Below are 11,153 nucleotides of genomic sequence, written 5' to 3' on the forward strand. Positions count from 1 at the left end.
AGTGGGGCTGCTCCTTTGGAGGAAGAGCCTGATGTGGCAGGAAATGCTGTGACTTGTAAGACAAGAGACTTGGGTCCCAGACTGTGCGGGTCACGGGCCCCCTGGGCAGCCTCGCGCTGACGCGGGCCCGCGGTTTCCTCATCTATAACATTAGGAGGTTGGAATACGTAGCTCTGAGACCCCTTCACATGTGGACAGCGAAAGCTTCCAAGAAAGCTGGACACAAGCTTCCTGGGAGACAATAGGATGGGGGCCAAGAGGGAGCTGAGCCCCTTGGGTGGAGGGGATGAACTGCGCTGGCCTCCGGAATGAGACAACCCTCGGGCCTTTAAGAGACTCCCCTTGTTCTGTTACTACCCTGGGGGCTGCCGTGTTGCCTGGACCCCCACCATGCAAGTTACTCCTCTGGGCCAGGCACAGAGGGAATGCAGGGGAAGCCCTGCTCTCCACAGTCCGGGTGACTCAGAGAGACTGCCCCCCAGCCCACACCCCCACCCCCACCCGCAGGTGCTGGAGGGGAGCGGCCCCCCAGGAGTTCATCTGCATAGAGGTAGAGAGAGAGTCCAGATCGTAAGCAGGCCCAGGTGAGACTCCAGGGCCACCTCCAAATGAGGAAGAGCCTTCTAGCTTATTGCTGTCCGATAGTGGGCAAAAGGTAGCTCGTAGAACTCCACGGAGCGTGGTGGGGATGCACAAGCCTGAGTGTCAGGGAACCTGGAGGGCAGACTGAATGGCCCCTCCCGCCCAGCATCTAAGGGCCTACGCCTATGGAGAGCTTTTATTCTAGAATGTAGGCTGATGTTCTTCCATGAGGCTCAGGGAGAGGGCCCCAAAGGCGGAATGAGGAATAACACTGATGCACAACCTCATTTCTTTTCCATTTCCATGAAAGGCTTAGTGGGGAACAGAGAGAAGAGAGAGGCGGAATGGGGAACACATGGCACTTCTCCAGAATCCAGTCTTTTCCAGAGTCCCCAGGTCCCTTCCCAAATCTGCTACAGCTCCGCTCTGTCCCCTCCTGTGCACACAGAGCCCCTCCCCACCTGCAGCCACCATGGGGACAGAGCCATCCATCTGGATCCCCAAAGGCCTTAAATAGTGGGAATCCTAGCAAGGGGCTCCTCTGGCTGTGGATCTGGGCAAGTCCCTTCTCCACGCTAGGCCCATCTGTACCATGTGGTGACCAGGTTTGTAAAGGCCATTCCGGCTCTGGCATTCGATGACTTGAGAGATGCCTCATCCCCTCCCCATTCTGTGTGCCCTGATCATCCGGCTGAGGGAGGGGGTCAGCCATTCTCCTCACCTCTGCCCCTAGCTTCCCGGAGTTCAGACAACCTCTGTCTCCACAGCTCCATGGCCACCCATGTGCTCCTCTTGGGCATCCTGCTCCTGCTGCTGCCCACGCCTGCCCCTGCCCCCTGCTACACGGCTGCGAGATCCGAGTGCCAGAGTGTTCTCAAGGCGGTGCCTGGCTCAGAGCTGGCGGGAGAGGGCGTGGATGTGACCAGTCTCAAGCGCTCAGGCTCCTTCCCGGTGGATACAGAGAGCTTCCTACGGCCCGATGGCACCTGCACCCTCTGCCGCAACACCCTAAAAGGGGGTGCCCGCCAGCGCCTGCCCCTGGCGCTCACCCACTGGCGGGCCCAGGGCACAGGCTGCCAGCGCCATCTGGTCAGGGCCAAGGCCAGCTCCACAGAGACCGTGGCCAAGGATGCCGCTTCCAACATCCGCAATGACTGGCGGGGGGAGCTAAACGTAAACCCCAAGCCCAGCACCAGTGCTCGTGTGACCGTGGCCGGCTCGCACTCCAAAGAGGCCAATTTTGCGGCTGAGAAAACCCACCAGGACCAGTACAGCTTCAGCACCGACACAATGGAGTGTCGCTTCTATAGGTGAGTGCTGCGGGTGATGACAGAGGGGGCTTGAAAAAGTTCTGGGGAATTCTGGGTGGTCTGGGAGCCCTGGCATGGCACAGTGGGGACTGAAGGCTGCTTCCACCAGGAGGAAGCCACAGCCCAGGTCCTCACTCACCAGCTGGTCCAGCGCCCGGTGGCCCTGACCTGGAAGAGCCCAGGGAGGGGACAGTGGAGAGGGAGCAGGCAAGGCTGGGCTGAGAGCCCCAACAGAGTGCCTTCAGGCCTACGGAATGCCCAACCCCTCTTTCCTGGGCATTGCCAGCCTTCTGCGGGCAGGAGACCTGGCTGGGTCCCTCCCATCACTGAGCCTCCTTCATCCATTCAGACACTATTCATGCCCGCTTTGCCATGCTCCATGCTGGGAATTAGGGCTACGGCGCTGAGCAAGAGCTGAGCACCAGCCCTCCGGGATGTAGGTCCCACACCTGAGAAACGCATGATCTCAAAGGGCAACCCCAAGTCCCGTGCCCTGATCCCTCACACTGGAAGGCCACCTTTCCCCACAGTGAGTCAGGGCACCTCCCGCCTGCATGGCCAGGGTCGTCAGCAGCCCAGGCATATGGGGCCCAAACCACGGGACAGACAAGGACCACCGGACTAGGGTCCAAAGCTAGAGGAATACCCTCCCTGCAGTATCATCACTTGTATCATTAGAAAATAAAAAGGAAAGAAAAACTTTATTTTGAAAAGGAAAAGTGAAAATGCCTCGACAAAGTAGCAAGGCCATTGAGGAGGCATAGACAGAGTGGGTTTCCTGGGTTCGGGTCCCAGTTCTGCCATTTATATGTGACCCTGGGCATCTGAGGGAGTTACGGAATCCAGGACAGACTACCCACGGCTGGGCCCACCTGATGTCTTTCCCTCTCCCCATCCCCCCAGTTTTCACCTGGTGCACTCTCCGCCACTCCACCCCGAGTTCAAGAGGGCCGTCAGGGACCTGCCCCCCCACTTCAATGCCTCCACCGAGCCCGACTACAGAAGGCTCATCTCCAACTACGGTACCCACTTCATCAAGTCCATGGAGCTGGGTGGCAAGATCTTTGCCCTCACCGCCCTGCGCACCTGCGAGCTGGCCCTGGGAGGGCTCACGGCCGACGAGGTGGGGGAATGCCTGGCCGTGGAGGCCGAGGTCAGCATAGGCAGCAGGGCCAGCTCCTCATCGGAATTCAAGGCCTGTGAGGAGAAGAAGAAGCAGCACAAGATGACAGCCTCCTTCCACGAGGCCTACCAGGAACGCTATTCCAAAGTGGTAGGCGGCCACCACTCCGCCATGCCTGACCTGCTGTTCGGGAAACACGCTGCGCCCGAGCAGTTCTTAGCCTGGGTGAACTCCCTGGTGGACAGACCCGGCCTGGTGGACTACAACCTGGAGCCGCTGCACATGCTTCTGAAGAAGCCGGACCCACGGCGGGAGGCGCTGAGGCAGGCTGTGAGCAAGTATGTGATGGACCGTGCACGCTGGAAGGACTGCAGCCGGCCCTGCCCACTGGGCCAGCAGAAGAGCCCCCATGACCCCTGCCGGTGCGTGTGCCACGGCTCAGCGGTCACCAACCAGGACTGCTGTCCCCGGCAGAGGGGCCTGGCCCACTTAGAGGTGATGAACTTCAAGGCGACAGGTCTGTGGGGAGACATATTTACCTCCACGGACGCCTACCTGAAGGTCTTCTTTGGGGGCCAGGAGCTGAGGACAGGCACGGTGTGGAACGATAACAACCCCAAGTGGATGACACGGCTGGACTTCGGGGACGTGGTCCTGGTCTCAGGGGGGCCCCTGAGGGTGCAGGTCTGGGACCAGGACTATGGCTGGGACGATGATCTCCTTGGTACCTGTGACCGGACTCCGCAGTCCGGCCCACAGAAGGCGACGTGTAACCTGAATCACGGTCGCCTGGAGTTCTTCTACAACGCCACATGCTTGCCTCACCTGACAGGGGGATCTTGCCTGCAGTACGCCCCCCAGGGGCTTCTGGGGGAGCCTCCGGGAAACCGAAGCGGAGCAGTATGGTGACAACGGGGGCCTGGGAGGGCCTGCTTGCCCGGACTGAAGGGGTTCTCACAGAGGGAGCCAGGGCCTATCTGTCTTCATATCCCCATTAGACAGAGAGAAAATGGGCTTTCCCCCCACCACCACCCTTTTCTGTGAGGTGGCTGGATTTAAGGCAGCCCTGAGTCTCCCCGTCCAAACTGCCTTGGCTCCCCAATATTCTGGAGCCCAGGCAATGAGCTGCTGCTGGGCGCCATGGCCGCCAGTCGCTACTCAGGCCGCGCTGAGGCCGGGAGCTGGGCAGAGGGCCAGGAGGCCACTCCCACCAGGCTGCTTGGAGTCACCTAAGAGCTTCCCTTTCTAACATGGTGATTTTTCATCATTTTAGATCTCGCCCTTCTCTCCCAGGGGCTCGGTTTTCTGTCTTCTTTGCCCACCAAACTTTGCCTCTCAGACAGACCAGGGGCTCTCTTGACCTGTCTCATTGTACACAACCTGCCAGAGAACTAATAAATGCGACGTGACGACACCTATAACGGTGGTGGCTGTGACAGAGGAGGGGATGGGGACAAACACAGCCCTGGAGGTAAACTGCTGCTCTAGCAGCCCTAACGACGGGACCAGTGGCTCACCCAGCGGCAGGCAGGGAATAGAGAAGAACTTGCCTTCCACTTTTGTTGGAAATGTGGGGACCCAACATATTTTACTTTCCTCATAACTCTCTGATTTGAGAAATAGCAGCATAAACTTGGTAACACATGGCAACGGACACTCAGCTCCCAGCTGTGAGGCAATAGGGAGTGTGTGTGTGTGTGGGGGGGGGCCTATGGTGAACTGAAGGGCACAGGTCTTATCTGGGGGTGGGGAGGCTGCAGCTCCGCACCAACCAAACATTCGCAGGCAGGAATGTGAGCCCAGTGCTGCCAGGTCTTCTAGATCCTTAAAGTAACCAGAAATCCCAATTTGACTTCTAATTGCTGACAATTCATTTCACCTTGTAAAAAAAAAAAAACTGATGTGGGAAAACATGGGCCCAGCCAAAGAGAACAAGGGTGAGGGCCATCACTGATCTGGAGCAATCGGTTCGGAAACTCTGGCTTCCTCAGCACCCACTGCAGGCTGCACAGCTCTCCCCTGTCCCAGAGTCTCAGAGGAGGGGCCCAGGGCTCCAAGCAGGTGGTGTGGGAGGGCTACCTGGTCAGCGTGCAGGAAACGCAGAGCCTTGGGGTCTGATAGAAAATGAAATGGTCTGGGTTTCCTGTGCCTGGGACACTAGGAACAGGCCCGCAGGCTGTGCAGGGCCGTGGTCGGGGCTCGGAGCTGCCGGCACAGGCCTCCTGTAAATTAAGCCCCTTGAGGCTTGTGTGGACCCCTAGACTCAAAAGTCCCAAAGTGAGAGTGCGATAGTACGCCGAGCCTGAATCCTCAAGCGGGAAAGGCGGGACTGGTGAGCGCTACAAGCCGGTTTAAAACCACCATCCTTGCCGAAACCGGGTTGGCTCAGTGGATAGAGCGTCGGCCTGCGGACTGTAAGGGGCCCGGGTTCGATTCCGGTCAAGGGCATGTACTTGGGTTGCGGCACATCCCAACTAGGAGATGTGCAGGAGGCAGCTAATCGATGTTTCCCTCTCATCGATGTTTCTAACTCTCTGTCTCCCTTCTTCTCTGTGGAAAGTCAATAAAATATATTTTTTAAAAAAAAACCACCATCCTTAACACGTTTCCGTTCACAGCCACACACACAAACAAGAGCAGGAGAGAAATCTTGAAACTTCACGCTGGCTGCTGCACTGCCTGAAAATAAACACGGTGGGGCAGCAGGGCCAGGGCAGGCTGAGAGAGCGGCTCCCATGAGCGATGGGAGTCTTGGTCAAGTACCCACGTGGCCGGTGACCTCCAACAAGCCCCTCTGCTCCCTGGGCCTTGGTTTCCCCAAAAGGACGGTCTTTGTTTTAGTCCATTCGAAGGGCACCATGAGCCTTTCTAGAAGGTCAGTGCTCTGAAAGGGCTCCTGAGCGGTTATCTGGTTAACCCTCCTGGTTTACCTGGAGGGAGAGTGAGGCCAGAAGGAGAAGGGACGTAACTGTGGGTACCGACGTCAGTGGCCAGGTGTCTTTGTGTCCTGGCACTCTGTCCAGCACAGCTTTGGAGAGAATGACAGGGCTCAGAGAGGCTGGCTTGGGGGGAACGTCAGGAGAGGACCAAGGCAGGGGAGGGCCTGCAGAAGGAGATGAGGGAGAGCCTTGGGGAGGTGCAGGAGCCCCTTGTGGCTTTGAGAGTCCTCTCCAGTGTTCTTCGTTCCCCCACATCTGTCACCAAGGCCAGCCATCTCTGCATCCTGACATTGTCCCCTTCTGCCCATCACCACCGCTTCTCCAGCCCAGGCTACCACCATCTCTTCCTGTGGCCTCCTCACTGATCTCCAGGCTCCTGTCTGCCCTGCCTGCCTCACCACCCCATAGCCACAGAGGTGCCCACACACTGCCCGTGTCCCCTGGAGCCCCCCTCTAAGCCAGCCCCTGCATCCCTCTCTGAAGGCTCATACTGTAGCCCACTCTGTCTGCCCCATTGGAAGACCACGGCTTTGGGGAAGTGCCCATGCCCTGCCCGGCCCTGAACAGTGCTCAGTGGCCACGGAGGTGGTCTACACGTACCCAGCTCCCTCTCCTGAAGGGGAATAACTCTGAAGGAAGAGCCCGCGCTGGCTCCCAGAGTCCCCGGCAGGATTAAGTTCCAGTACCCACAGAGATGATTTGCTTGGCCACACACGCTCTCTTGGCTGACTCCCTTCCCCGTCTCAATTCCCCACTCCCCTACTGCTATTTCCTGGAATCACCTCCCACATAAACTACCCGGTCCCTGTCTCAGGGTCTGCCTCTGGGGAAACCAGCTAAGCAGCACATCTTACCACATCATTGCCTTGCTTAAAACCCTTCATTGGTTCCTTGTGGCCCTTGGGATGAAACTCAAACCTCCTAATGTGGCACGCATGCCGACCCCACTCTCCACTCTGTTCTCCCCTCGCTAAGCCCCGCCTCCCTGAGCGTATGGATTCCTCTGTGGGCCATGCGCTCTCTGGCCCTTCATACATGCTGCCTCCTCTTTCTGGAACTTGTCTCCTCTGTCCTAAGTCCTCCTCAGCCTTCAGGCTTCAGCTTCAAATGTGGCTTCCTCCAGGAAGCCTTCTCTGACTGCCAGGTCTAGGTCACAGCCCCTACTACTCAGCTCCTATAGTTCCCATTCTTTCCCAAGGGCCAAAGGCCACTTCTCTCTTATTCAATTAGTCTAGCACCTGGCATAAGTTTGATACTTGGAAAATATTGGGTGGATAATTAGAAGGGAAAAGAAAGAAAGAAAGAAAGAAAGAAAGAAAGAAAGAAAGAAAGAAAAGAACCAAGGAACCTTCTAGCGGCTAGCCCAGGGGTGGGCAAACTTTTTGACTCGAGGGCCACAAAGGGTTCTTAAACTGGACCGGAGGGCCGGAACAAAAGCATGGATGGAGTGTTTGTGTGAACTAATATAAATTCAAAGTAAACATCATTACATAAAAGGGTACGGTCTTTTTTTTTTTTTTTTTAGTTTTATTCATTTCAAACGGCCGGATCTGGCCCGCGGGCCGTAGTTTGCCCACGGCTGGGCTAGCCTCTGCTCAAACTCTCCCAGAGTCAGAGAGCTCGGTGCCTCTGGAGGCAGCTGTTCTACATGTGGAGGAAATGAGCCATCGTGTTACACTGCCTCCTTGTGACGTCCAGCCCTGGTCGTGGTGAGGGATTCCGTGTATACAAATCTCTGGCCCCACCTCAGACTTGGTTGGGCAGAAGAACCACTGGGCTGACTCCAGTGCAGGCTGCCACAGAGGGGACACACACTGCCCGGGTAGAGGTGGCGTGGGGCTGGGCCGGCCCTGCTCTCCATTACTGACCACAGAAGTGAGAACCTCTCGCGGGGCTGAGGAAAGCCTCTTCGGTGTTACCCACCGACCTCTCATTTCTCTGTGGACTCAGTTCAGCTAGGCAGCTGTTTCTCTGGCCACAGCTGGTGCTCACTTGGCCTGGGAAGGTTGTGACCCAGCAGGGCCAGGCCCACCACCTTCACCTGCTCGTGGATGCTGCTCTCCCTCCCGCCCCTGCTGCCTGGTGAGGTCCTTTCCAGCCAAGACCTCCACGGCCCACGTGGCCACACACACCGGCCGGAGCAGACCGCCTGCCTGGTTTCCACTGCTCGGGGTGGGGGTAGGTCTGGTGCAGCTGAGACCAGGGGCACAGGTGAGATTCTCACAGGTGGTTAGGGTTAGTGTCACACAGAAAGGGATCCACCCCCCTCACAGACAGGACCTCACGAGCAGCCAAAGACTGAAACCCAGCCCACAGATGACATGACCCCGGTCACACACGCACCCCGCACTGGCCATAGAGAGCTTTATGTGAGCCTGGATTTTGATCAGAGGCTGAGCCCCAACACCATCCACTCTCTTAGCACATTGCAATCACATAAAACATCCCCTGCAGACCCCGGCTGTAAAACAAGGGGCTAGAACAGAGACTTCTGCACTGCTGTCCCGCTCGGAGGGGCCAGGCCCTGATTCTATATGCATCTAATCCTGGCCCTTAGCAGCCGTGGCTGAATGGACCCACAGCGCCTGGCCTGTCTCCCTGAATCTGCTCAGCAGGCAGGCCCCGGGGTACTGCTGTCGTGATGCTTGAAGAAGCCCCGCTCCATTTGCCTTTCTCTTCTCAAAGGCCCGGATACACAGCCCTGGGGCCAGAACCAGCACAGCTGTTGTTTGGCAGGTATCAGCAGAATTTGTTTACTGTGGGGCTCCAAGTGCACATCTGGGCTCACAGTTAATCTCCACAACAGCTGGTTCCTGGTTTCATCTTTAAAAGGCAGTGACATCAGTTTCCCCGCAGGACAATGGCTTTTCCCCTGGGAGACCCGAATTCCCTTCAGCACTCACCCGCCTGCAGGGAAGTGGCCTCCAGGCAAACGTCTGGGTCTCCCGTCCTCTCCACTCACCGGCAGCATCACCGTTCGAACTGGGACCTCCGCGGAGGCCCTCCACCACCGGGAGGTGGTCATTAAGGGAGGACATCGGTACCACCCAGGCCTCTCCCTCTCCGTGGTAACGTGGCACTTCGAGGGTTTTTATTTTGTAAAGCGTTTTCCCAAGTGGGAGTCGTTGAGAGGGACCTCACTTCCTTGCCTGCCTCTTCACTTCCATTATTTCTCCCTCACGGACACCACAAATGAAATACTAAGAAATCAGGTCTCTTGCCCGGCGGTGATGCTCAGTGGTTGAGCATCGTCCTATGCACCAAGAGGTCCCCGGTTCGATTCCCAGTCGGGGCACATGCCCAGGTCTCGGGCTCCATCTCCTGGGAGGGGGGCGGGGCATGCAGGAGGCAACCAATCGATGTTTCTATCTCTCTCTCTCTCTTCTCCCTTTCCCTTCCTCTCTCTCTAAAAATCAATAAAAACACTTTTACAAAAGAAGAAGAAAAATAACATTTCTTGAGCGATTAATGTAGTGTTTTAGGGACAGTACGTGTACCCGGTCATTTAATCCTCCCAACGAGCCTGCGCGCAGAGGGACTCTGGCCCGTCGTGGACCTGAGATGTACAGAAAGCTGAGCCCCTTCCCCTCCCCTTCGTCTGCACCTTCTCCACCAGACCGTGCTGACTCCTGAACGTGGGGAATGTACTGCGCCCCGTCTCTCCTCCATCATCCTCACCACCACCTTCAGCACAAGGCCTTCACCTGGCTGACAGGGACCCGTTTTAGGGGATGCTCTCAAGAGGCGCAGCCTCCCCGTGCCACCCTGCCACTCGCTTTTTGAAAACCTGATAAAATATACATAGCGCAGGATTTGCCATTGCACCCATTTGTAAGCGTGAGTCCATAAAGACACTCGCAGTGTTGTGTCAGTGTCACTCCTGTGTACTCCTCACACTTTCTCATCATCTCCAGCCGTTGAACAAGTACTGACACACCCCCACCAGCCTCTGCTGAGCTCTATTCTGCTTCTCATCCTATGGATTTGCCTATTACAGGCACCTCCTATAGGTGGAATCAGACAATACAAGAGGGGGCAAAAGTAGGGTACAGTTATGCGTATGCTAAACACGGAGTTTATTCTTGTATTGCTGCTTATTAGTTGCTGTATTGTTTTCCAGACAATTTAGAACAACTGTAAACCCACTTTTGCCCCACCCTGCATCTGTCTTCTGAGTCTGGTTTCATTTACTTAGCACAATGTTTCCAAGTCCATCCGTGTTGGAGCATGTGTCAGGCCTTCGTTCCTTTCCGTGGGTGTGTAATATTCCATTGTATGGCTATATCATTGTGCCTGTCCGCTCACCTATTGATGGACACTTGGGTGGTTTCCACATGTGGGCTATTGTCAATAATGTTGCTAGGAAGGTGAGATTCACTCCAGGGGCTCTGCGGCCAGTGGGCCAACAGAGGGTGGGGAGCTTGAGGGGAAAGTAGGAGCAGAGTTCACAGAGCAGCACGCGGTGTGAGCACCGAGCTGGCATGCTGACCCTCCTCTCTGCCTCTCCAACACCTCAGCTGGCAGGGACGGCCCCCACAGGCAGGAGAGGAGAGGGGCTTTCTCAAGGCCATGCAGACCGGCCCAGAAGGCCCTCCTTATCAAGGGCCCCACTCCCTTCCGTTCCCAGGGCCCTCCCTCCCTTCCTCCCTGGAAGCCCAGGCTGAGGGAGCAGCCGATGCTGGAGGCAGTTCAGGGGAGAGCCCCTCCGGCCCCTTAAACAGCGAGCTGGGCAGAAGAGAAATAGAAAAGCCTGTGTTTAAGCTGGAGCCACAGTCTAAACATAAACATCTGTTTGTGATTTCAAAAGCAAAACTAAACCATGGTTTGCTGCACCAACTCACAGGGCAAATGAGATGGCGGGGATCCTATAACTCTGTGAAGAACCCAGTCTGCTCCCAAGTCCTCCGGAAACCATTAAACCGTGCAGATGCGCTTGTTAAGCAAACCGTGCAAATTAGCTTATAAACCGTATGTGATTCTTATCTGCTGCTTTCAGCAGGTGCCGCAGGGACCCCAGCGGGGTGGTACAGTAGCTTATTCTTGGCCATCATCTGTAGTGCGTATGAAAATAATACTAGGGTTTTCCTTTAGAAGGTTCAATGACTTAGAAGTTCTGGTCATTTCTTCCCTAATTATGTCCCCCAAAAAGCATTTGTTTGTTTCTTGTCTTTGTTGCATCAACGACACTGGGCAAAAGAG

General features: G+C 56.4%; 1 protein-coding gene across 1 annotated transcript; it reads left to right on the forward strand.

Moving 5' to 3' along the window:
- Positions 1–1,353: 1,353 nt before the first annotated feature.
- Positions 1,354–4,635, forward strand: PRF1 (perforin 1 (pore forming protein)). The gene is made up of 2 exons (XM_005882708.2): positions 1,354–1,892; positions 2,796–4,635. The coding sequence occupies exons 1-2, from the start codon at positions 1,354–1,356 to the stop codon at positions 3,922–3,924; spliced, it is 1,668 nt and encodes a 555-aa protein (XP_005882770.1). The 3' UTR covers positions 3,925–4,635.
- The last annotated feature ends 6,518 nt before the right edge of the window (positions 4,636–11,153 follow it).

This window comes from Myotis brandtii, unplaced genomic scaffold (assembly GCF_000412655.1).
Source record: "Myotis brandtii unplaced genomic scaffold, ASM41265v1 scaffold735, whole genome shotgun sequence".
Lineage (NCBI taxonomy): Eukaryota > Metazoa > Chordata > Mammalia > Chiroptera > Vespertilionidae > Myotis > Myotis brandtii.